The sequence below is a fragment of the Tiliqua scincoides genome, chromosome 3, assembly GCF_035046505.1.
Source record: "Tiliqua scincoides isolate rTilSci1 chromosome 3, rTilSci1.hap2, whole genome shotgun sequence".
In the NCBI taxonomy this organism is placed as follows: domain Eukaryota; kingdom Metazoa; phylum Chordata; class Lepidosauria; order Squamata; family Scincidae; genus Tiliqua; species Tiliqua scincoides.
In genome coordinates this window covers 187,811,455-187,839,001 of record NC_089823.1, presented here as the reverse complement: position 1 = coordinate 187,839,001, position 27,547 = coordinate 187,811,455, and the positions used below count along the sequence as shown (strand labels likewise).

The following is a 27,547-nucleotide window of genomic DNA, read 5'->3' as shown; positions in this document are numbered from 1 at the left end:
AATGTCTAGGAATTGGTACATGGTGATAGAGGTGAGGAGAATAAGAATGGAGGCTGCAATAAAACTGCAGTGGAAATAGGTTTGGGGGAAGTATTAAGGAATTGAGTAAGGATACTGAAAACTGCACAAAAAGGTAGATTTGTCATCCCTCTGATGGACCATCCTAGAACAGAACCTGACCACCAACTTTAGTAGGATTAGAATCAGGCGCTTAATTCTGAAGTGAACCTAGGAGGCAGTCCTACATTTCTGCATGAAAATCTGTCACAGCCACACTGTTAGGAACAATGAGATAATACAGTATTGCATTAACATTTGTCCAATTCCTTTCACATTATATTACTGATTTGATCTGCTACTGCATGTCTTAATGCTATACCTCTAATAAAACATGACATAATGCTTGTAATTTATAAAACAGAATTATCCCCTCATTTAATCTAGACACATCTGAAAGTCTCTCCTATGATTTTTACACCAAGTAGTGTACAGTCAAGTGTCCTGAAGAATACAAGTTTTTCAATGAGACACTGCACACCAAAGATTGTCCCTGAGAATGCCACTGCAAGTTCATACATAACATCTTTCAGATAACTGCTGGTTTCAAGTTCAAGCCCTGGGAACAAGCTGTGAAACCTGCAAGACCCAAGTAGCATTTAAAGTAAGCCCAGTCATCCTGATAGGTTTTGCTGTTCCTTGGTTATGTAAGTAATGACAACATAAGGGCTCTACTGTACCCAACAACAAAGTTAGCTACAGTTACCGGCACAAAATTTCTCTTTTCATATTTGTTTTTCAGATTCTAATTTACTAGAGCGGTCAGTGGAACACTGATTTAATTCCTTCCAATAAGATCATCATTTTTGGGTGCACTTCACAATTGAAGATGATTTGCTCATTTGTATTTCTTAGGCTTTGGATACTTAATCAATTCTTGGAAGTGTAGAGTTTCCGCCAAGAAGCAGGCCATAGTGAAGTACAAGTAAGCCATCCTACAAAGCAGAAAAGAAACCACACTGGTAAAACATTCAACACAAGCAGCAAATGAAAAAGCTTCAAAGTCCTGCCATAGCTAAATTTCCATATAACACCTAATGAAATAGGAGGTTTCCCCTTTCATAAAAAGCTCTTTTTGGTTGTGAAGTACAAGACATCTCCCAGTTTGGCTGTGCACTTCTCCCCGCAGGAGAACAACAAGAGGAAACAATATGCAAGTACAAAACCATCTTGATACCCTGGCTAGGGGAGTGGAAACAACACCTGAATGGGTAATACAGTGTGTTCCTCATTATCCATGAGGGTTCTGTTCCGGGACCCTCTATGGATAAGGAAATCCACAAGTTTTGGGGTCCAGTAATCAGCAAGCCCACACAATATATGGCTTAAAACACCACTTTTGGTTTTTCTGAAAAATCTGGCTTTCTAAGGCTTCCCTCCCTCCCCAGCCCTGAGAACATCCTCTGGAGGTGACCAGAGCACAGTTCCAGTTGCCTCAGGGGGGTCCATGTGGGTCTGACCCGCAGGTTTGGGGATCCATGAATAATGAAATCCGTGTATCCTGAATCTGTGGATATAGTGGGCTCACTGTATATTGTTTCCATTGTTTACTTGAATCTCAGGACTGGCTCAAGATCTCCTAAAATGGCATGCCAAATGCTGCCCCCCCCTTACGTGATGTGCTACTGTTGCTCCTCCCACTTTCCAATATTCTAGCTCAGTGTTTATCAACCAATGGTACGGGTACCACCAGTGGTATTTGAGGTGGTGTCTGGTGGTACTCACAAGACCCCTGCCACCCGGTTGCAAGACGAGGAACATGATGCAACAAGCAGTAGTAGAAGGGTTTGTTTGGTGGATAGAACTCCAAAGCATGCTTTTCGGTGCTCGAAAAGCCCTCCCCTTCCACCCTGAGCCTCTTACTGGTGTTTGTCGCATCACATCTGGCCTCCCAACTCAAATCATTGCCAGTTACTTCGAATAGGTGGCACTTCGAATAGGTGGACCATGTGAAGTGGTACAGCTGAGGACAACCTTGAGAAACACTGTTCTAGCTCATTACTTCCTCTCAGTCCTCCGAATCCAGGTAATGGAAGGAAAAAAAGTGGTAGTGAAGGCAAGTAGGTGGTTGGAGATGACTGCCCCCTCACCAATCGACTGCCTGAAGCAACTGCTTCAATTGGCTCCATGGATTGGCTGGCTCTGTTGCATCTGTATACTTCAACACTTCTTTTAAATGGAGATTAAAGATCAGACCAAATAGCATGTTAAAGCTTGTCATTTGGCTGTGCATTTATTTTTAAATTTAAATACCTCCTTTTGAATCAGGACCACTGTAGGGACAAAGCGTTAGAACCCCTTCAAGGGATGCCACAATCCCAATTTGGATCTCTCCCCCCCCAATTTTGGGACCACTGTTAAAAACAGGCACACATACCTAAATGACATGACTGACATCACACCTAGTCTAACCCTGAAAGTGAAGCTGCATAATGTATTCTTGAACTATACCATTTCAGACTGCAGGTGGAGGATTCAAACATTCAAAAGCTCCACTATATGGAAAGCTCCCTGCACATGCCAGAATAAGATAGTAGGAAGACATCTGTAGTCTAGCTTTCCTGACATGCTCGCTTTAAAAATAATCCTTGCATGTTCAAAGTGTAGAAACATTTAAACATTTCTTTTACCACCTGTAGTCCATCAACAGATACATATTATGTGGGCTTGCTAATATTTGCTTTGATCCCGATTTGTGCAAACAGGAGGAAACTTGTGCAGGGGAACTTCCCCTCCACACTGCAGCCTCTAAGAAGATGTTCCTCAGGGTTGGGAGCCCTCTGAAACAATATAAGGTGGGAAACTGGGCCTACAGGGAAAGTGGCCAAAATCAGGCTTTCAGTCTGAGAATCAGGGTCCAACAAAGGAAATTACTGAGGTCAACTTCGATCTATATCCTTTGATCAGCTTCTTCATCTTCAGCTTTTTCATTTAAGCTTCTTGTAGAGGATCCCCAAAGACCAGCTCTCTTTTCCAAAAATCTAAGGATTGCTTTGCATTTTACAAATCAATTGTGTTTGCTGCAGTGAAACTGGTGTTTCTCTTAACAAGCTTGGCAAGTGTGAATGGCAGATGTGTCATCCTAAACACCTCTGTCAGAGAACCCCAAGTGGTAACAGATCTCAAGTGTGTGTACTTTGCCTTGCTGGAAGATAACACAGATACTGAGTGTGACACAGATCTGGATAGGAGAAAATCACCTAGTCGTTCTCTATTAACAGGCTTCATTTTCATTCCCAGGACAGAGAATTATAAAAGGCAGTTTTCTTGGAAAAAAACCACACTGGAGACTTGCAAAGTAAAGAATGCGAGAAACAGTGTACTATGTCCATGTGAAGTAAGGTTGGTTCACACTTGCTTGTAATTTCACGCAAAATCCTCAAGAGCACAGAGGGCTACATTCATAGAGATGCAATTGGTGTGAATTTTAAAGAGATATTCAGATCACAGCAGCCACATACAGATCCCCTGCACAGAGGTACTAATCTGCAGAAATTGTACTTCTATGCAGGCATGGCCTGGCTGTGAGCCTCACCTGGTTCTGCGCAGTTTGCATGGGAACCACCTGTACATATGAAGCAGACCATCATGATTACAGCTTCTTTTGAACCTTCTGTGTTTAGCTTCCTGAGATAAGATGGTTGAAGAAGATCTATACTTTGGTGCAATACACTACCTAACAGTAAAGTGGGCTGTTGTAACTCCACTTTTTGGTGCCAATGACACTTCACATTGACACTGTCTAAGATGCATATAGTTAGCACTTGTGCATCAGTGTGTGAAGGGAGCATTTAAGGAGCATTCTAATATGGAATGGAATGCTTTGATGAAATCATGCTACAGTCTCTCTTTAGATATGTCACTTAAATGAAGACAGCAAGTTACCATTATGACCTACTGAAAACAGTCACTGGATTAAAAGCCACAGGCAATTTTTTTAATCAACTACACCAGGGGTGCTCAAACTTTCAACTTTAGGGATGCTGGACCTTTAACAAGTGTATAGAAGAGAGAATTGCAGCAGGTGCAACTTGTCATCCCACAGATGACAAGCTACACCTGCTGAAATTCTCTCTTCTATACACTTGTTAAAGGTCCAGCATCCCTAAATTTGAAAGTTTGAGCACCCCTGAACTACACGATAACTGCACCAACAAGAATTCTGCACTCCCCCTGGACACAACAAGGACCAGCTGTGTGTGAAAAGAGACTTCTGCATTCAGATTGCTATTCTGGATAAGCATGCAAAAAGATGCATTGGTGAAAGGTTCACCTAACATCTGCTGTGTGCACAGCGATCCAGCAATGTGTGTGCACTACCAAGTACATGATCAGTGTTGTTGGCTCTGATTTCAGATGCATACCAGCCCCAATAAGTAATTAAAACTGTCTAATTCTCCCTTCTCCTCAACCCACAAGAAAATCTGCAAATTAATTTATGTACATCATTAGCTATTTTGTCTGTAAACTGCGTTGTGCACTTTGTGTTGAAAAGCTATATATAAATATTTAATACTGAAATAGATTGCTATTATTGAAAACAATTACGTATTCTTATTGAGTAAATACCACCCATAATGATAGATGTAACCATTACATCTTATTTAATACTAAAGAAAGCCCCAGGCTAGGTTTTTTCTATTTAGAAAGGTATGCTGAAATTGTAAATAAATATTTGTATAGTCTAATATTTTCAGGTTTTTACTGTGCAGCATTGCACCTTAATTCTGATAATATTAGTTTGTGTAACAAACTGGTGAATGACACATGTGCATCACAATCCTATCATGCAGTGGAACAGGCAGGCCAGGAGGCCTGTGCTATAACCAGCACAAGATAGGGACCCAAAGTGGCTCAGTCAGAGATAAGGGGAAACTCTTCCCTTTACCCCCACATAAGCCACTGCAGCCCCAATGGGTCTCCTTGAACTTGTGCCACCTCAGGAGATGCCATAAGTCTGAGGAGAGAGGAGCAGCTTATAGTTGTCCCGCGCTGCTCAGGTAATGGGGTTGGGATCCAGCATAACTGCCAGGTCCCAGCCCCGCCTCCCGCTCCCTGCCTACCTCCAGGACCGCCCTCTACCCACCCTGCCCCTGAATGCCTCCCTCCCACCTCCTCCCCACCCTTCCATCAGCCAAACTCAGTCAACGCAACCCTCTTTTCCCAAGTCGGCACAGAGGCTGGATTCAGCTTCCATGGGCCAGCGCATTCCTGCGCTGGCCCAGCCAACTCTTGAGGAGGTGCAAATGTGCTTTAGGGCATGTTTGCAACCCTCCTGGGCCAGCACAAGGGACTTGCGCAGGCCCAAGGCGCATTCAGGATTGTGCCCTTACTTGCATCAGCCTAACTACAAAACAACGCTCAATTGATTTGTAGATGGGAAGAAAAGAAGGGAATAGGTTTCATAAAATATCAGCAGGCAGTGGATAGGTCAGAAAGCTAGAAAAAACCTCCACCCAACCCTCCTTTACATTTGGTAGTCTTACATAGTTACTATATTCACAGTTTAATGCTCCTCTCTCCAAATGCAAAGGACAAAAAACCTCTAAAAATATCAGATAGACACTAATAAAATAAAGCTGGCATTCTAAGGAATCTGGTAGGTCAGCAGTTCAAAGTCCTACTCAGATGTTGACACCGTGGTATTAGTGGTGGCTGTGCCGGCACCACCGCAATCAAGGGACTTGTAAATATACCTGTGGATAGCACCAGCCATTTGGAGGGTAAAGGGGGCTCATGGCCCCCTTTGCGGACCTCCCTGCTGCTCCAAACTGCACCTCACTTTTCAGCTATCACAACCCACTTCCGATTTACAATCACAACTCAGAAGTGGGTTACAATCGGCAAAGAACAGTTTGGAGCAGCAGGAAGGTCCACAGAGGGGGCCATGAGCCCCACACCCTCCAGATGGCTGGCGCTATCCCCCAGGTATGTTTACAAGCCCCCTGATAGCAGCACTGCTACGATAGCTGCACCGCCATCACTGCAGTCCTTAAGGAGGAATGGCCCAGTTCTCTGGTAGGTCATGACCCACAAGTTTGAGAACCACTATCTATCAGATAGTGCATTGGATAACAGTTAAACCAACTGTAAATGTATGTTTAGTATTCATATACAAGACTGTTATTTGTTAATACTATGTTGTAAAGTGATAAAACAGTAACATTTAATATAATCAGCTCTTACAGCAATTATCATCCCAGTTTGATGCAAAATAAAAGCAAAAATCCAAGAGTAAAGTATACCAAATGCTAAAAATAAAAAATACCATCATGCACAAACTGAAGAAAAGCGTTAGCTGACACTAGCAAGTTTTCCTTGCAGATCTACGGTACAAATATGTGCAGTGCAGGCAACTATCAATGTGTGAAAGCACTGCTGGCAGACACTTTATACTCAAAGGCATTCTTTATATAAAACTTTAATTTCCCTCAATTGGCATAATCGTACCTGCACTGCACTCTCTCCTAGAGCTCGTCGAATTTCCCTTAGAGTCTGGTAGTGTTCTAGCAGGTGATCACCGCATATTATGTCTACCTAAAAATCAAAAGAAAGAAATGTGCGACAAGCTGTTGTCAAAGTCTGACTTAGCAGCAGTGGGACTGCACATAATCTGCTTTTTCCCTGCATTTACTTTCCAGAGTTGTTCTCAAGAGTCTTAGAATTACAAAGATCTTTTTAAAAAGGGTTTTTATTACAAGTTAAAAAAAACTCTTCCAAGTTCAAGAAGCAGTTTCAAGATCTGGTAAGACACTCTTCAAAACGAAACTTTACACATAGGCCCTCAAGAACTGATTGTTTGCAGGAGGTATCTGAGTAATAAGCAGCTATAAACATGACAAGCACACTCATGAACAGAATAAACCCATTTTGAAAGTCATGCCTCATACACAGAGCACTATAAGACATCATTTGCTTGTCAATCAGCTTTCATTGTACACCCCTTTTCTAAGTTATTAACCCCAATGTCAAATACTGTCTTTTATGCAAACTATTTGCAGTGATTTGCTTGATTTAAAAATCAACATCCATTTTTACTTTACAGCTAATGCAAAAAGCAATAATCTGAAATTTCAATTTTCAGAGTACAGCTGGGGTTAGGTTTGTTAACATGGACAGCAGTCCCAGTACAGACAATCTTAATTAAATAATACAGGACCCATTATCTCTGGAGTGCCAGTTCTCTGTGGATAATGTGATCTGCAATCTGCAATCTGTTTCTCCAGCCATGGACCCTGTATTCGCCGATTCAGTTATGTTCAAATTGGGTGTGGCCCCCTGAGGTGGGCCCCCTCCAGAGGCTAGGGGAGCTCTGCTCCCCTAGCCTCTGGAGGTGTTTCTGAGTTCAGCATAGGCCGTGGATGGACTGAGCTTCAGAGCTCAAATCACATGACTTCTGGTTTAATCGGAAGTGACTTTTTAATGCCTTAGAAGGCATTAGGAGGACTGGGGAAGCCCTCCAGGGTGATTAGACTTTATGTAAGACACTTTGCATGCTCAGAAAGCACTTCTGATAATACAATGCTGATTACACAGGCTAACACACGTTTTGCTTCTTTAAACGTTACACCAATTCCTGGGTATATTTGGGGTGCCGATTCAAAAAATGGCATCCATTTTACCCTATGACGTATAGTTTTGGAGATATAGTATAGCCTCTTTAGTGAATGGTTAAAGCAGCTTCCTCATGAGGAAGCCTACACCATGGCTTCCTCATGAGGAAGCTGCTTGAACCATTCACTAATGAGGCTATACTGTATCTCCAAAACTAGACGTGATAGGGCAAAACGGATGCCATTTTTGAAATTGGCACCCCAAATTCATATCAAACCACCATAAAGTTTGGGAAAAACGTCTGACCCTCAATTTTGTAGGCCTGTGTTATTATTATTAAATGACTCCTAAAAGTCACCCAGTAGCTAAGTTGAGACTAGCACTATCAAGATACAGTGCAGCAGTAAACGTGTTGTTTTTTTTTAAACCATACGATGTTGATGTTCCTTCAGTTCATCCAATGAAGGAAGAAAAGTGCTACAAAATTCAGTTACTGAAGCTCTAAGAAGATTAAGCTGAAGCCTCAGAGTTACAATGCCAGCCTCAGTTTTGCAAGTAGTAATATATGCAGGGTAAATGACTCCCGAAGCAGTAGGTAGGATGACTTCCCTAACTGACTTTAGGAATGAATATCAAAGTGCTTTCTTTTCTGAAAGGGTTCACTGTGATACACCTTTCTTATGCTTTCCACTCTCCTTAACTGTTCAAAAATACCTTCTAGAAAGCATTTTACTTCTTTGGATAAGCAGGCATGTCCCAACTGAACTGTTATGAAATATCTGATTTGCAGAAGAATTCATTTACTCAACAGTAGAAACCACAAAGTCTTTATAAGTTTAATTTTAATTTTTGGCTCCTCTTTAAAAGAAAATAACACCTGCTTAAAGAGCAAACAAAGTATTTCACTCTCTGTAGAGACAAAAAAAAAATTGATATATAGAGTAGCATTTCTCAGTGTAGTCCCCGAGACCATTGTTAAGAGTTGAAAGGGCAAGGGAGACCAAAAACTTTGAGAACCACTAGACAAGAGGCAATAAGCAAACTAGGAAGAAAAAAAGGCAAATCTTTGGTATGTCCTGCCCTCTCCTGGTCAGAATAGATCATTACCCCATGTAGAATTACATCAGAGAAAACAGAGCAGTTTCTCAAAGTGTGTTCCCTGAGACCACTTCAGGGGCTCCATAAGCACACTATAAGTGTATACCATTTGCCCCTGCCTAGTTAGCCTTCCTGCCCTCCTTGTGCAGTGCTCACAAACTCTCCGAGACTCTGTACATGCCCCAGCAGGATTCCCCAAAACTCCTTTTAGAAGTGTAAAAAGGCTCTGGAGACCAAAAGGTCTGAGAACCACTGACCTTGAGAACCACAGATCTAGATAAACAAAGAGGGAAAAAGTAAAGATTGTGAAGTTAAGGCAAAACTGAATGTGACCATGAGAAACTTTTTAACAATACTGTCTATAAGCAATTAATACCAGAGAGCTGCAGTTATTTCGACTACTTTTTCTCCATTTCATCCTTTGACAAGATAATTTTATTGCAAAACACCCTTCCTGTTAGGCTGAGATTGGCACCATCACTTCCATCTTTTTGGTGCATCTGAAAGCCTTTTTATTTTGGCTTTTTTGTCTAGATTTTCACTATTTTTGTCCAGATGTGGTTGTTGGTTTTATGTTTTATGCTTTTTAAAAATCCTTTGACCTGTTGGTCACTTAGGAGGGAAAGGCAGAGTAGAAGTATCTTAAAATAAATATGCCGATTTAAAATTACAAATTTGAATTCAATTGAAGCAATAAAAAACAAAATACATGTTTATCTGCATTTCAGACGTAGTACCACTTAGCTCATTTCCTATCTATGCAAAGTCATTAAATATAATAATTAGCTTGAACTGAACACCATCATACATTGTACAGAAAATAATGGAATTTTTTTGTAATACTGCATTAAAACATCAAGGCTTGCAGAACCTGCTGTGGTTAAACAGAAAAGAACAGACACATAAAAGAAACTTAAACCTAACCTTGCAAATACTAGAGGCAAAATGTAATTACTTTGCTGTAAAAAGATATAATAGCAACTTTTGGCAGCTTTGAAAGAATTCAGGAGTGAACATTTGACCAGAACTATCCTGATGTGAACTCCACTTGTGGCACAGATCTATGCCCCAGATATTAAATGTTTCAGTGGTTTTAAATAAATGATTGCAAAGCTGCTTTCCCTTTTATGTCCACAAAGTGCTTGGAATACCAAATGCCTAATTCTGCTCCTTCAGTGCTAAGTCCTAAAGCTTCAATACTAATTGCTGGGATAGAATTCAGATGATGAGTGCATAACACAAGGGAGCAGAAGTACAAAGAAAATAAAAAGAAATGATGTTTGTTCTCAATAGCCTTTTTAAACTACATCTATAGGGTCAGAGATTATATATTAATCCCTGGACACAAGGGATTAATATGTATACACACAAAGGAGTATAAGAAATTCCATTAGGCAGATGTGCTATAAATTTATTTTAGACTTGTACTACTGGAACCAATCAGTGTTAAAAGCTGGCATGGCAAACCATAAGTAGAATTAGTTGGCCTTTTAAAGGGATGGAAAAGTTATGATACTGCAGTGAAGTTGTCCCCACTTAACCCTATTAAATCAGAAAAACCCCCTTTCAACAAAACTACTTATATGCCATGTTTGACTGAATGCAAAATGCTACTTCCCTCAATACCAGAAGACCATGTACTCAAGTGGAGCAAAGGCTTTTGATTGAATGGACAGATGGATAAAAATGCTAAATGAGGGGTAAAACTCATGCAATAAGCTCCTGATTCCTTTGGAAGGCCCAAGGCAGCCATTTTCAACCACTGTGCCATGACACACTGGTGTGCTGTAAGTGGTCTGCAGGTATGCTGCAGGAGTTTGGGGAAGGATCAATTATTAGTAGGGCCACTGGGGAATGTGAGCACCCCAACAACAGCATTGTGCGTCTTGCCAATTGTCAAAAAACGGATGGTGTGTCTTGACAATTTTAGTACCTTGTCAGTGTGCCATGAGATAAAAAAGGTTGAAAAACACTGGCCTAAGGATATTTTCCCCAAGAACAGTTCATTACTCTTAATAAAAGATTACATGTAAAGCATTATGTATATCCATTCCCTGAACCAGAACTTCCAGCTTTTGTATCTTCTGACTTCTTAGGTAAAGTGCTTGCCAAAGAAGTTATAGACTGAATTGTGCTATCCAGAGGAATTACAAGTTCCCTTGTACATTGTAAGCTCCACCAGATAACTCAGTACCTGGTCGGATGACCCTGAGCAACTTGATTTGCCTCTAGAAAGCTTCAGCGCCTGTTCTTCAATCTGAGAACTTGCTGCTTAGTGAGAAGATTATGTCAGACTACACAGAGCATCAGCCATTGCTTCTTGCCAACCTTCAGCTATACTACTTGCCTTGGCATCCCCACAACCTGTCTAGCTTATTTCTTTCTAACTGTGGGCCTCTGATGCTAAGTTCTTGGGATGATGACCCTGAGCAAATCCTGACATTAACTTGCAATAGGTCCAGGGCAGAAACATGTTGATTTGACAACTGAAAGGCTAAGATCACACTACATAACCTATAGCCCAATCCTGACAGAACCTTACACTGTTGGAACCAGCATTCTGGCAACATAAAGTCCTGGATGGATGCAAAATGCAGTCTAGGTGCTGTTTTGTGCACCTAGACTGTTGCTGTAAGTGGCTGCGGCAGCACACCAGCATGTTCCCCAGCACTGGTAAGTCAGTGCACAGGGAGGGAGGGGTGGACAGAACAGGGCAGGGAGTAATGGGGAGGAGATTGGGGCAGGAAGGAAAGCAGATTGAGGCCCAAAAGTGGTGTTATTGATGGCAGTGGTACTGCCAATATCCTACTCCCCTTTCCAGTCTCAATCCGCCTTCCCAGATCCACTTGGAATTCTGCCAGCTAAATCACGAGCGTATGTCCAAGTAGACCCATACAAGCAGCAGAGGCTTAATCCTGGATAAGGGAACAAATCTTCCCTTACCCAGAGGAAATCTCTGGGACTGCCCCCTCCCCACAGTATGATAGAATTGGGTTGCTAATTATCCAAAAGCATGAACCAGAACTATCTCCTCCCCCCCCCCATTAATTTGTTGTCATTATACCTTTAGTCTAAATAGCTGACACATGATAATCATACTGAGGCCAACAGCGGCAGATACACAAAGCCCAATTATTTTCCCAAAGCCTATCTTCATTAACAGTACATGTTTTCAGAGATATGCAGCTGAAAAGGAAACACTTCTATAAATCACATTCTAAAACAGGTGAATAGCAAATTCTGTCATGATTGCCTTCCCTGCCTTAATCTGGGCTACAAAAAAGAGAGCTGGTGTGTCCGGGTAGTAAACAACTGACAGCTATAGCTATCTTTTAAGAGGGTAGTTATACATTATTGTGACAGTCTTTATCAAGACAACTCAGTAGCTGCCATGCTTATTTCATTAAAAAAAATTGTGAACAGTGGTTTGGGAAGGAAGGCATGGTTTATTCTATATTTTTCACAATGAACTCAAGAAAACATCCATCATGTTGTTACCATTTCAACCTATTTTATGTGCCACAGTATCAACACTGGGACTCTGTGCTAGAACAACTTGAGGATGGCTCCAAGATATACAGAGTGGAAAAAAATTTACAGGCATACATAAAAATTCATTGTGAAGCAAAGGTGCACAGGAACATCGGACAAGGCAGACTGAATGATATCCTTGAGAAGCTAATGCTAAAATTAGGTATATCAGACCTATTTTACTGTAATTAGAATGTAAACAATGGCAGTAAAAAGCTGACAGTTCTATTTAAATACAATCTGACACAGTCAAAAGTCATGTTACAATTATAAATCTACACAGCAGATATAAAACTAATCTTCCCTCAGGTACCAAAGTTAACAAATATGCTGTTGGTGTATGGAAACAGAATATATCAGCTTTGCAAGGGATGTGTTCTAGCAAAACTCCCTTGGCCCCAACTCCAATCTCGCTCCACTTCCGGTTTAGCGGAGGCGGAGTGCAATCGCTCCACTTTTACTTCTAAAGCTTTGGCATAGCTGCAGGAGGCTCTGGTAAGTACAGCCAAGCCTCTGCAGTCCCCTGTGTCACGGGGTGGGGCAAGTCCCTTTCCCTTTAAGATGGTTTAGGCTGGGTGCTGGTTAACCAGGTGTAGGGTATTAATAACTTAAAGAATAAAACCTGGGCTTGGGTGCCTGAAAACAGAGAGCAGGGAGCTTACAGCTATGATATTGGAAGCAATACTGAGATTGTAAGATGGTAGTTTTAGCCTCTCTTTAGGTAAGATCTTTCTTGTTTTTAAAGCCATTGTGTTGCATGTAGATATGTTTTTATGGAGCAATTGAAGCTCCCTTGAAGCTTTAATAAAAATCTTTTATTTAAAACATTGGGTGCAGTGATTGACCAGGGGCATGTATGATAACGTAGCTGCTTTACCGATGCGCTTGTTTAGCTCGGTATCGAGAGAATGAGTGTCGGAGATCGTTGAGCCAAGGTACACAAAGTCATGGACAACCTCCAGTTCATGCTCAGAGATTGTAATGCAGGGAGGTGAGTCCACATCCTGAACCATGACCTGTGTTTTCTTCAGGCTGATTGTCAGTCCAAAATCTTGGCAGGCCTTGCTAAAACGATCCATGAGCTGCTGGAGATCTTTGGCAGAGTGGGTAGTGACAGCTGCATCGTCGGCAAAGAGGAAGTCACGCAGACATTTCAGCTGGACTTTGGATTTTGCTCTCAGTCTGGAGAGGTTGAAGAGCTTTCCGTCTGATCTGGTCCGGAGATAGATGCCTTCTGTTGCAGTTCCAAAGGCCTGCTTCAGCAGGACAGCGAAGAAAATCCCAAACAAGGTTGGTGCAAGAACACAGCCCTGCTTCACTCTGCTTCGGATGTCAAAAGGGTCTGATGTGGAGCCATCGAAGACAACAGTGCCCTTCATGTCCTTGTGGAAAGATCTGATGATGCTGAGGAGCCTGGGTGGACATCCAATCTTGGGGAGAATCTTGAAGAGGCCGTCTCTGCTGACCAGGTCGAAAGCCTTTGTGAGATCTATGAAGGCTATAAAGAGTGGCTGTCGTTGTTCCCTGCATTTCTCCTGCAGTTGTCTAAGGGAGAATACCATATCAGTGGTGGACCTGTTGGCTCGGAATCCACACTGCGATTCTGGATAGACGCTCTCTGCAAGTACCTGGAGCCTCTTTAGTGCAACTCGGGCAAACAGCTTTCCTACAACGCTAAGGAGAGAGATGCCGCGGTAGTTGTTGCAGTCACCCCTGTCACCTTTGTTCTTGTACAGCGTGATGATGTTTGCATCCCTCATGTCTTGAGGTACTCCACCTTCTCTCCAGCAGAGACAGAGGATTTCATGCAGCTCAGTGACGATGATCTCTTTGCAGCATTTTAGGACTTCAGCAGGGATGCTGTCTTTTCCAGGTGCCTTGCCAAAGGCAAGGGAGTCCAGGGCCACGTGAAGTTCTTCTAGGGTTGGTTCACTGTCAAGCTCTTCCAGCACAGGCAGGCACTCAATGTTGTTCAGTGCTTCTTCGGTGACTACATTTTCTCTGGAATATAGCTCAGAGTAGTGCTGCACCCAGCGTTCCATCTGCTGCGCCCGATCCTGGATGACATTGCCTGTGGCAGACTTCAGAGGGGCAATTTTCTTCTGTGTTGGACCTAGGGCCTGCTTGATACCATCATACATCCCCTTGATGTTGTCTGGTCCAACAAGAAGCTGACGGAACATACCAAGATCCAGGTCTACAGAGCTTGCGTCCTGAGTACACTTCTGTACTGCAGCGAGTCATGGACTCTTCGCTCACAACAGGAGAGGAAACTGAGCGCGTTCCACATGCGCTGCCTCCGACGCATCCTCGGCATCACCTGGCAGGACAAAGTTCCAAACAACACAGTCCTGGAACGTGCTGGAATCCCTAGCATGTATTCACTGCTGAAACAGAGACGCCTGCGTTGGCTTGGTCATGTCGTGAGAATGGATGATGGCCGGATCCCAAAGGATCTCCTCTATGGAGAACTCGTGCAAGGAAAGCGCCCTACAGGTAGACCACAGCTGCGATACAAGGACATCTGCAAGAGGGATCTGAAGGCCTTAGGGATGGACCTCAACAAGTGGGAAACCCTGGCCTCTGAGCGGCCTGCTTGGAGGCAGGCTGTGCAGCATGGCCTTTCCCAGTTTGAAGAGACACTTTGCCAACAGTCTGAGGCTAAGAGGCAAAGAAGGAAGGCCCATAGCCAGGGAGACAGACCAGGGACAGACTGCACTTGCTCCCGGTGTGGAAGGGATTGTCACTCCCGGATTGGCCTTTTCAGCCACACTAGACGCTGTGCCAGAACCACCTTTCAGAGCGCGATACCATAGTCTTTCGAGACTGAAGGTTGCCAATACAATGTATGATAATGGGACCTGGGGCTTGGAGTAAGCAAAAATAAATAAGCATTGCTCTTGAGGGTGGTGGAGGAGGGTTGAGTCCTGGCTGGTTTGGGGGTCTCCCTTGGTCCTTCCCTACCCCAGGGGTGATGTTTGTTACACCCTGAGTGGCACAATCCTGGGGATTATGCTGCTGCCTCCTCCCTGCCTCTGCCCATAAGGGGGCAGAGGCCAGGGCCCTCAGGTTGGGGAATCTCAGGGCCCCCAGTTTGAAATGCCCTGCATTACTGGGTCTGTCTATATCTCCTACTGGTCACTATTGCTGGAAGAATTTCACCTTTTGTAGCCTACCCACAGAAGGTATCTAGCCTTCAGGAATGGCTTTTCAGGGCCTGCAACAGGGAAAAAATCAGCTGCATAAGCACCATTGCACAAATTATGATACAACCCTATATTTTAGCAATCCAGTCGCAGGAAGTATATATGCATTGACCAGCCTTGCTTTAGACCAGAGGCCTCCAAGCTACAGCTCACAGGCAGGATCCAGTGAACTGTGAAATCCTCTCAGGAACAGCAGTGTCAAAGACTTACCATTCTGTCCCACTGCCTGCCTCCCATCTTTGCACTATATCTTTGTAGGAACTCATGCTTGAGAGCACTAACTGTGAGCAGCAAGGCCCCTGCTTTAGCCCAGAATAGTACTAGCAGTCTAGTTAACTGTTTTTAGCAAACAGCAAGCTCAGATTTTGCTAGTCAAACAATCAGCTCTCTAGCAAATAAAAAAGCAAATTCTAGGAGTGAAGCTAGACATTTGTTTTGTGACCATATCTCAAAAAATACAATTGAAAAAGACCTGATCCAAGTTGTGCTTTGAGAGAAACTATATTTGGGCAGACATTGGAGGAAGTTCATAAGAGATAACAGTCTTAAAAGGGGAGCTGAAATTCATAGGCAATAGTCACCATCTAGTTTTGCTATACAATTGGGAAGTATTTCCAATTTGGAAGTGCTTCTTTATTAGAATTCCAATTTATGCTATACGACAGCCATTTTCAACCACTGTGCCGTGGCACACTGGTGTGCCACAGATGGTCTGCAGGTGTGCCATGAGAGTTTGGAGGAGGATCATTTCTTACTAGGGCCACTGGGGGATGTAAGCCCCTGCTGTCAGCGTGGTATGCCTTGGCAACTGCCAAAAAACTGATGGTGTGCCTTGACAATTTTAGTGCCTTGTCAGTGTGCAGTGAGATAAAAAATGTTGAAAATTGCTGCTCTCTGATAATATGAATGTATTTTCTTTGATAAGCAAAAGCATTTGCCTACATTGCTTCTTTTTTTGCTTGATGAAAATATTTATAAACACTTGCATATCTTTGATTATATATAGTCAGTCAACATGATGATACACAAAACAGGATTTAAAAAATTAACACAGGAACCATATTAAGACACAAAACTTTAAACAACTCAAATGCAATTACTGAATTTACTTAGGGCGCAATCCTAACCCACTTTCCAGCACCAACATAAGGGCAACGCAGCTCCTAAGTAAGGAAACAAATATTCCCTTACTTTGAGGAGGCCTCCATGAGCGCCCCCCAACTGCAGGATGCAGCACACGTCCCATTGGCACAGCTATGCCAGTGCTGGAAAGTAACGGATTTGGGCCTTAGTCTCAGATTTTAAATCTATAACTATTGTTCATGCAGCAATGGAAACACTCCATGTCCAATTTTAGCAGATGTCTGAGGAAGTCTGTGAAACCAAATGGTTTCATGACATCACATAACCAAATCTGGATGACTCTGTGGTATTGTCAGGAAGCCTACTCAGAGAGAGGGCAATGCTTCCTACCCACAGATTTTACCTTTGTTGTCATGTAGTGAAATATAATTGGCTGTGTGTTTTATGTGACATCACACTGTCTGAAATAATACTCGATTGGCTGAAATTGCTTCAAGATGCCTTTGTTTAAAAGAAGTGCCGAAGTTGGAGATCAGAGATATAGATGCTGTTTGCTATTGTGTCTGTCTAACAAGTAACTGCATGTGCAAACAAGTAAGCAAGGAGTGTTTCATGAAATTTCTTCAAAAAATTCCATCAGACCAAACATTTTCATGAGTGGAAATCTGGCAAAACTTTTTACTAGTCTGCTGAAACTATGTTAAAACCCCTTTAGACGTTATCTTTTTCTTAAAACCTTTTGAAAGCTGTTATAACCTATCATGTTTTGTCCTCTTAAAATTCATTTTTCTGCTTTAGTTGTTTCTTCACAATTTATTATCTTGCCATGCCAGCATGTATTACATTAATCTTTGAAACAAGAGATTTGGCTTTTCCCAATTACATAATGCTTTCTGAAAGATCAAAGCATCACATAGAGAGGATCATGAAAACCTTACCTACTTGCTATGATGAAGTAGCTTTTTTACACAAATGATGTGGGTGATGAAGAGCAAGTATGCCTTCGCCCAGTTTGTGGAGCAAACAAGTAGCATAGCATACCTGACAGCCAGGTTGAAGACCCATCTTTCTCCGGAGGAATTTCTCCACATGTCCAACTGTTGCCTCGCCCGAAACCCGTATAAACTTCTTCTCCAATGGCTGCAGATTTTAGACTGTTATGGTTCTCAATAATACAGGGGAAATTCTAATCAGGGTATTTTACAATGATTCTATCCAATTCTTACACCAAGAGTGGAACACCCTCTTGCTCATTTACCCTAACAAACAGTAACACAAACTATGACTACCGAAGATGAAATCAATAAACTCTGATTCAGCAATAAGAAAAATCAGCGTAAGTGGTTCATAGATTTAACATAAAATGAAGACACGATGCCAAGTAAAACTTTTCACTTAAATTGAACTTATTTTTCACACAGGGAACTGTTTTATTACCTCAGTGCATACTAGATTGCTATTTTAGCATGATTTTGTATTTGAAAGACCTTCTTCATATAGCTAAAGAGTGAAATTAGCTGAGACATAGACTTCTGTCCAAATTTTACCCATTTTTGTTTAATCTTAGAATCAGTCACCAGAGACTTCCGGTTTCACAGAGGAAACAGGAAATCACACGAGAGACATAATTTCCCTCAGTCTGAGCCTTGCAGAGGCAGCACTTGGACATGCGCTGCCTCTGGGAGGCTCAGACAACCCTCCGGAGCCAAGAGGAATGGAGCACCCCCTTCCCTGTAGAAAGTCTGCATTGTGTCAAGCACTGCTTGACAATGGGGATCATGGTCCCGATCCCCATTGTTAAGTGGCGCACAACTGTATATATGTACTTGGCATAGCTTGGTATCATCGGCACAAGTGGCCATCTCAAGCTTAACTCAAACTCCAGAGCATTTATAAGCAAGGTAACATACACCAGTCTCAATACAGACCGATGGGGGCCTCTAATGCTTACTTCCCTGAATTGTGAAAATTGTCAATTTATTCCCATTCTCTACTTCCTGGTCTTTACCAGGAAGACCAATACAAAAAAGGGTCTGTTCCATTATCTCATGGCTGCTAAGTTTAATCAACAGTCTTTGGTGAAGACTGGGACAAAACCTTTTTGAAAGACACAGAATACAGGTCAAGTAATGTTTGCGAGTATACCATGCCTGTGCACTTTTTAAATTAAGCTGCTTTATACAATTCAGACTTTTACCTCAAGCTCTCAGAATCAGTTATGCTTTTGGAAATGCCTATCAACTCTCTGCGTAAAGTTTAATCTACAGCCAAAGGAATAACAATCTGGCTATTTGCTCCTTGGTGGTACTGATTCCCATGGTGCTTTACATGGTCCTTCAGTCTAAAATATTACATCCTTGGCATTGTAACTCTCCTATAGCAATAATGAATTTGCAAGTACAGTGTACTCCAGGACAAAGTTACATGTTTTAAAATACATTTCAATTTTAAAAGCACATGTCATTAAAATGAAATACAGGAAGATAAATGTTAGCAATATCCGTACCTTAAAATTCCCTGAGACATCGTTCACTCTGAAATAATAAAAAATCGAAATCAAAACCTCTAAGGTGCATGTGTATTTGCATGCTGAACGCTAAATCATTATGATTATCTATGGCTTGTATAAAAATAAAAACTTCTCAATTCAGGAGCATCATAGAAACAAACTGGTAATGACTGCAGCTGCAAGAGCATCAGTGCTGCATAGTTTCTGGTGAAGGCAAATGTCAACGCCAGTTACCTTCAGTAAACCCAGACAGCCTTCAAAAAGTAGTTTTAACCAAAGTACAGAAACCGATCCTAGAAGTACCAAGACATGAATCCCAATGACAAGACTTGTTTCTTTTAGGAAGGGGCACTTTTGGTGAATCTGATGTAAGTCATAGAAATTGGCATTGACACAAAACAGCATACACAAAGTCTGCTTGGAGAAAGTCTATGACTCCATTTAGAACAAGTAAACCAACCTCCCAAACAAGGCAGGACACCAATCATCACCATTCTATATGGATTCAGTCTTAGTGTTAATTCTCATCTAGATTGCTATGGAAAGTGGACATTATTTCACTATCTTAACTGCTTTTCAACTGAAAATGACAGGAAGAGGCTTGCTATTAGCATGACACCAAAATTCTAGTTTTAGAAAGTTTCATACAGTACTTTTATACACACACATATTTAAGATCTGTGACAATTTGAAAAGTGGTCTCAGAATTAGATGCTTTTTATGAGATACAGGTGGGCCTCCATTTCCATGGATTGTGCATCCATGGATCTGGCTCAACACGGGTCTCCAGGATAAAAGAGCAAAAATACCAGTTTTTCCTGATCTCTTTTCAGTATTGCACTATTCTGCTTAACCACAGCAAGACTGAATGCATATAAGAAAGCAGATATTTACAAAATTATTCCTCCTGATTGACCAAATATAATTTTTGGATATGAATAATGTCCAACATGAACATGATATGTCCAATAAGAATGGACATATCTATAGAAGTAATGCTATAAAAAAGATTTGACCCGTTGGAAAAGGCAAGCATCTCATATACATAGGTATATGTTTATACTGTATAAAGTTTGCAAGGATTCATAATAAGTTTTATAAACATGTTTTGCTGTACTCAGATAAGACTTTTTCATTATTTCTGTAGTCATTTCACAGATCATCATTCTTTCACACAATAGTTAGACTAGTAAACTTCATCATGTCCTGGCTCTTGCATTTCTAAGTGAAGATAATTGACCCTAAAACTTTTATAGCCAATAGAGTACACTCATATGATTGTATTTTTGAAACACAAATACAGTTTTGTTTTCTACAATCTATTAAAGTCCGGTTCACTTACCCAATGAATTCTAAAAGGAGCGATACATCAAGTTCTGGTGGAATACGGAACACTGAACCTACTACTTTGCGTGGTCTTCCCCTACCTACAGCTACTGGCTGTGGCACAGCTAAGATAGAAAAAGAGAAACAATAAGAGAGAAGAATATATCCATCACCTGAAATAGGACACAACATGAAGTAACACATTACACAGAGGCATAACATAATTCAGAAGCACTCAACATTTTTCTGGGGGCCACTTCCATGTATTTACTAACACAAGAGGGCCATGTTGTTAACAGAAGAACAGTATGTTACAATTTACTTAGTGTATTCTTTTAAACCCATTTTTCCCATTCTGAAAACCTTTTTCCCCATTCTGAATCCCAGAGTGCTCTCCTTCTCTCTGTACTGTTTCCTCCTCTGTTGATCTTACTTTTTTTCCTCTTTGCTCCACAACATTCTGTACTGTCTCTCAGAAGCCCACTTCATTCATCCCCTTTTTCATTTTCCTGCTCTGCACAGTACCCCTTCTTTGCACCTCCATCTCTCAGCAACTATCCTCTATTTCTTACTTTTTTTTCCTTTCTATTTGAATTGTGCAGGCCCTATTCTTAGCTACCATCTAATTTATTTCTGCATCACCATCTGTTACCCCCTTTTTTCTCTGTTCCTCCCCACCCTAATAGTGACTCTGTATCTCCTTCTGATTATCCCATCCCCTCAGTAAACAAGTCTCTCTGCAGCCATTTGACCTCCTTTTTCTTTCTATACCCACAGCTCTTTTCTACAACTACAATCTCTTATACCCCGGTATTTCTTTTCCCCACCCCACAGATCGTTCTGCACTCCCTAGCTGCATAACTGCAAGTGCATAAGAGAAACTGGTGCTAATTTTCTCATGCAGCTTTGAATACAGAGATAGAGAGTAACAGAGATGTACAAATGCAGGCAGGCCTTCACAAATCTAAGTGCCAGTTCTCCAGAGGTGTTGGCCCTACTCAACACAATATGAGGCACCCCATACCTCAACTTGGATGTAGTAGCATTTCGTAGTTTAAGAAAGAATCTAAAAGCACAATATGAAATACCCTGTGCCTGGAGTCTCTGGCATGTCACAATTGTGCTGGCCATAGTCTGCAGAAGGAATGCAAACTACAATGATCTGAAGCAGCATGGCAATTCATGGTGATATATAATAAACTCACAGTGACATTACTACTTCCCAACAATAGTTATCCTCTTACCTGGTTTAGGTATTTCTAGACCTCTTTCTCTGTAGAAGTCATGCATTTGCTTCTTCTCTCCTAAAAATATACAATATAGAATATTTAGTTTTGCTCAACATAGAAGCTACAATATATAGTTATTTCATTACTACAGCTGATGTTGGTTAGATTGGAACATATGTTGACAAAAATAATCACCTTTATTGCTGACCAAGAGCTTTTCATATATGGATGAGATAATGTCACCTTCAAAAACATTCAACTGCTTTGGGGACTTTTTAATGAAACCAGTATATAATATCACAGTTTAAACTTGCAAACCACTAGTTGGCATTTAGTTGATTTAGCCCCACAGGCTTTGACTAATGTAGATAATCTAGGACCACACTAGTGTGTAAATGACAGCAATAGAATTTGTTAATGAATCCAGTGAGAACTTGATGGGGTCCAATAACGTTCTTTCCTCAGTAATCCTTCTGCTGACACAAGTGAGTATACAGAAGTAATAAAATGAGGTTGTTACACACAGAAATCTGTATAGAATTTTAATTTGGCTTTGCACTTGTACATCATATTGTTAAATACACTGGCACAAGATGTCAAACGTAGAATTCTCAGTATCTCACTGTGCAATTCTTTTCACATGTGCTTGTGCAAGCACACATGGAACAGCATGCAATGCACAAGCACATGTGGAAAGAATGTGCCTTATTTCTGCATGCGCTCCTTAAATACAATTAAGACCATGGCAAGAGCCTTGAAATGACCCAGGCCCCAGACATGACTTAACCAGAGTTGTTCAATTTCCTATTAAGAGAACCTCAACTTTGTAAGCCAAAGAAATTACATATATGCACGTGTATAAATCTTTTTCCCATAGTTGATCCTGTTTCCTAAATTCAGTATTTACAAAGGATTGGAATATTTTGGCAAGGAGAATGGAAGGAATGAATAACACTAGAATAAAAGACACATGAGAGCTAAACTCTCTTTTAAATTGTATTGACAGAAAGAGGCTCAAAATAGACTTACTTTCCTCCAAGTTGACAACTATTTTATAGACAATGTCTTGCAACTGTCTATCCAGCCTAGTGGAATAGAAGTAGAGTAATAAAAGTTAGTTATCAAACTTACACTATATGCTGCTACACTGAACTTGTGAAAGAGGAACAAAGAATGAGGGGGAATTAAAAGTTAATAGTCGATTTGACTTACAATCATAGGATTGTATCTCTAAAAAATTTAGGAATCCTATTGAAATTAATGGGACTTAGGTTAATTACAACCAACTTTCATGGTTCAGGATGTGGACTCACCTCCCTGCATTACAATCTCTGCGCATGAACTGGAGGTTGTCCATGACTTTGTGTACCTTGGCTCAACGATCTCCGACACTCTTTCTCTCGATACCGAGCTAAACAAACGCATCGGTAAAGCAGCTACCACGTTTTCCAGACTCACAGAGAGAGTCTGGTCCAACAAGAAGCTGACGGAACATACCAAGATCCAGGTCTACAGAGCGTGCGTCCTGAGTACACTTCTGTACTGCAGCGATTCATGGACTCTTCATTCACAACAGGAGAGGAAACTGAACGCTTTCCACATACGCTGCCTCCGACGCATTCTCGGCATCAAAGTTCCAAACAACACAGTCCTGGAACGTGCTGGAATCCCTAGCATGTATGCACTGCTGAAACAGAGGTGCCTGCGTTGGCTCGGTCATGTCGTGAGAATGGATGATGGCCGGATCCCAAAGGATCTCCTCTATGGAGAACTCGTGCAAGGAAAGCGCCCTACAGGTAGACCACAGCTGCGATACAAGGACATCTGCAAGAGGGATCTGAAGGCCTTAGGAGTGGACCTCAACAAGTGGGAAACCCTGGCCTCTGAGCGGCCCGCTTGGAGGCAGGCTGTGCAGCATGGCCTTTCCCAGTTTGAAGAGACACTTGGCCAACAGTTTGAGGCAAAGAGGCAAGGCCCATAGCCAGGGAGACAGACCAGGGACAGATTGCACTTGCTTCCAGTGCGGAAGGGATTGTCACTCCCGAATTGGCCTTTTCAGCTGCACAGGGAGACAGACCAGGGACAGACTGCACTTGCTTCCACTGCAGAAGGGATTGTCACTCCCGAATTGGCCTTTTCAGCTGCACTAGACGCTGTTCCAGAACCACCATTCAGAGCACGATACCATAGTCTTTCCGGACTAAAGGTTGCCAACGGTGTGTTCCATTAATTTCAATAGTGCTAAGTCAGGATTCACTTTTTTAGGATACAACCCACAGATGATCAAGTATAATGACCTGCCCTTCCAGCTAGAATGTACTGCAGCAATTCCCAGAGGCATATTAAGATTCTTGCCAACATATAATTGCCAAAGACTTAGTAATGGTTGTTTTGGCGCACTGGAGGTAAGAAATAGTACAAAGGACACCCCCAATATGAGTTCTTCCCCCACATGAAACAAATGCTCTTTTAAAATTCCTTCTTTGTTGATTTAGAACAAAGAAGCACTAATTTTTGTAAAGTCTACTAAGCTTCTTTTATGGAACAGCAAGTTTTCCTGCTCTATGTATGGTCAATTTTAAATATTCTTTAAATTCCAATAATTCCAAAGCAAAGACTAAAAAGAGATATCAATGCTTTCTTAAAACATCCAGTGTTCTTTACAGGTAACACACATACAGGTATAGATAATTTTAATTAAGGTACATTACCTGATATTATAAAGGGGTTGTGTCTGATGTACCACGATGTTGCATTTTGGACATCTATTACTGTAGTAAAAGTGTCTTACTATGCAGCTTTTACAAACTGTAAATAAATAAAAATAAATAAGTAGTTGCTGCCTTCCATACAGGAGTATACAAAATCACCAAATTATCACCAAAAATAATCCAGAATATGTAATAACATGTTGGCTAGAAAGCAGAGTAAATGTTAAAGAAGTGAAAATAAGCACAGTTGATACTGGGTTCAGAGCAATTCTAGGGAGGTTAGTTTTTAACAACAGCATTCCAACAACAACAAAAATGCTCATAAGTAGAACACTGAATATACTGCTCGTACGTAGTAAAACACTGAATGTAGATTTTAGTTCTTATACACATGGATTTTACAAGTTGCAGAGAAGAGTGCATGTATGCACATATTTCTTGAAATTAGTTCCATTTTCCTTTCCACAACAGTTTTCTTAAGAACAGCAGAGCCAGTGACATCCAAACTATTCAACAGTTATTTTATATTAGATTAACTTTTATGTGTTGTTTACGTTTCAAAGACATGCTCCTTATACACTTGTCTTAAAGCTCACTGACCTCTCTTAATGGATCAAAGATCTATTAACTCCAAAATGGACCAAATTTATGACCCACCTTGAAACACACATAAATTGATGAGGTTTTCCAGAATTTATCTTGGAGACACCACCATGCAGCAACAAAACTAGCACAAGATATACAGTATTTTTGAGATATAATTTTAAAACCTTATTTTAAAGAAGAATTTAACAGTACTTACATGTATGAAGACATTCTGTAATAGTTGTAGCGTCTATGAAATACCCTTTGCAGATGGAACACATTATATATGGTGTCAGGTCAGATAGGTTAATCATGCGCTGTAAGCAGAAATAAGATTTTTCAAAAAAAAATTTTGACTTTTCTTGTTCAATCAAAGATTACAGGGAGCAAACATGCCACAGTAATACACACTTTGAGACATCATCTGTCCACTGGAAAAAGCTCTCTCTAGAACAGCACTTCAAAGTCACTTTTTAAAAAAAGTAAGCTATAAGCATAGATGTATAGAGTATCACACTATGTGGATGCCTTGGTGATAAAGCCAGGTATCATCTCAAATGCCAGTAAGGCATCTGGGAGATATCAGCTTTCTACAGGGAAGTACTCTCCAAACCCAGCTTCTGTATAGAACAATGTTTCTCAACTAGTGGTACTCATACCACTGGTGGCACTTCAGGTGGTGTCCAGTGGTACGTGCAGAACCCCAAGGACCTTGCCACCTGGCAGCAAGACCAGTAATGAAATGCTGAGCAGCAGCAGCTCAGTGGGCAGAGCTCCAGCATGCACATTCCATGCAATCAAAAAAGCCTTCCTCCCTGAGCCTCTTACTGGTGTTTGTTGCATCATGTCTGGCCTCCCAAACCAAAAGTAACTGTTGAGGACATCATCGCCAGTTATTCCCAGTGGTACTTCCAATAGGCGGACCATGCAAAGTGGTATAGTGGGGGGCAAATGTTGAGAAACTCAGCTGTAGAATGTAGAACCACAGTTCAGGAAGAAAGAGAGGCAAATATACTGTACTCAGGGGATAGGGACAGATGCATCCTACAATCTTGTAGCAGCTCCACACAGCTGACAGATGCCACCTCATTATTTGTCTACTGAAAGCACACTAAGACGGTGGTTCCCAAACTGTGGGTTTGCAGTCCACCAGTGGGTAACAAATTTTTGGTAGGCCATGAAACTGTCAATTATAGTCTAATTGACAGTCATAATCTAGACTAGACAATTCGATTAGACCAGTGTTTCTCAAACTGTGTGTCGAGACCCACTAAGTGGATCATGAACCAATTTAAATTCCTATTTATTTCAATATTTTATTTCATTCTTAATATATCAGACCTGATGCTACCATGCTTTGTGATTGCATTTGGGGAACTGTTACAGATCTGTACTTTTAACTGGCTACTCTGTATATGCTTTTAACAATGACAATCAATGGGGCTTACTCCTGCGTATGTGTAGGCAGGAATGCAGCTTAGGATTGTTAAAAAATTTTCTGCTTGATGATGTCACTTACAGTCATGACATCACTTCTGGTGGGTCCTGACAGATTCTCACTGTAAGAAGTGTGCCCTGGTGCTAAAAGTTTGAGAACCACTGGATTACACTATGTGAATCAAGGTTAAAGACGCTGCTACTTGGGGGGAACACTATGGTCAAATATAGCTACTATACAAGTACAGCACTTTCACCACTGAGGCTTGAGTGGTTTGTAAGGTTTTTTGGGGGGTGGGTCCCGATGCTAAAAAGATTGGGAACTGCTGAACCAAGAGATGGGAACGCATGTGGACAGAGGCTTTGACAACACTCAGATTGTCATGTTGTGGAGAAAATACAAAAGAAAATGAGCACCTTTGGCTAGAGACAATGATAATTTTTACTCCCTTCCTTCAGGAGAGTAAACTCGGAGTAAACTCCCAACCACCTGGTCAGGAAAGGTAAGCAACCTGCTATGCAGCACCCAGGGGACCAAAACCAAGGGAAGAGCCCAGTCCCAGCCGCGCACTGAAAGGGGGCGAGTGGTTGTACCTCATCCTCGTCGTCCGAATCCACTTCTCCCTCCTCCAGCCCATAGCCTCGGAAGGCGCCCCTGGGCCCCCCTCCCAGAGCCTCTTCGTCCTCGTCGTCCTCCTCCAACTCCATCGCCTCCTCGTCGTCCTCCTCCAGCTCCTCGTTCCCCTCAGCACTGGACTCCGAGCCCCTCTCCAAGACCGAGCCCGCCCCGGAGCGCCCCGGAGCAGCCAGGGGGGGCTCTGCTTCCTCCTCGCCTGGACCCTCAGCCCCCAGCTCCATCCCCTCCCCCAGCTCCATCCCTCTGGGCGCCCAGAGACTCTCACTGCAGACACCGCTACACACAGCGCCCGCAGGACCAACTCGTCGTCTCCCCCACAGCTGCCCCACCCCCTTCCTCCCCACCACACAATACGGACTACAAAGTCAGCGCGCATGCGCAAAGACGGTTGGCGCCCGACACGCTGAACAGCAGCTCCTGCCTTGCCCCCCGCCCCTACATATTGCCTCTAAGGATTCCGGGAAATCGAGTTTTTTGCTCCTCCGCTTTGGGGAACTGCTGATATTTTGCCCTAGGCAGGGTAGCCCGTCGGTTCCTATAATGGTTAAAGGTCTTGGAACCGAGTTTCGGTTTCTGGCGTCCAT

The 27,547-nt window shown here is 42.0% G+C and overlaps 1 protein-coding gene across 2 annotated transcripts; it reads right to left on the bottom strand.

Annotated features, from left to right (window-relative positions):
* Nucleotides 1-88: 88 nt before the first annotated feature.
* Nucleotides 89-27,249, bottom strand: PCGF6 (polycomb group ring finger 6). 2 transcript variants are annotated; one of them, XM_066622335.1, is made up of 10 exons: nucleotides 26,921-27,249; nucleotides 25,107-25,206; nucleotides 24,305-24,401; nucleotides 22,623-22,678; nucleotides 21,609-21,668; nucleotides 20,381-20,489; nucleotides 19,036-19,063; nucleotides 17,571-17,669; nucleotides 6,508-6,594; nucleotides 89-992 (listed from the first exon to the last, which is right to left on the bottom strand). In XM_066622335.1, exons 1-10 carry the CDS (start codon nucleotides 27,200-27,202, stop codon nucleotides 924-926), a joined length of 987 nt encoding a protein of 328 aa, XP_066478432.1. In that variant the 5' UTR covers nucleotides 27,203-27,249; the 3' UTR covers nucleotides 89-923. The 2 variants fall into 2 exon arrangements, with proteins under 2 accessions (XP_066478432.1, XP_066478433.1); XM_066622336.1 differs by lacking the exon at nucleotides 6,508-6,594.
* Nucleotides 27,250-27,547: the final 298 nt, after the last annotated feature.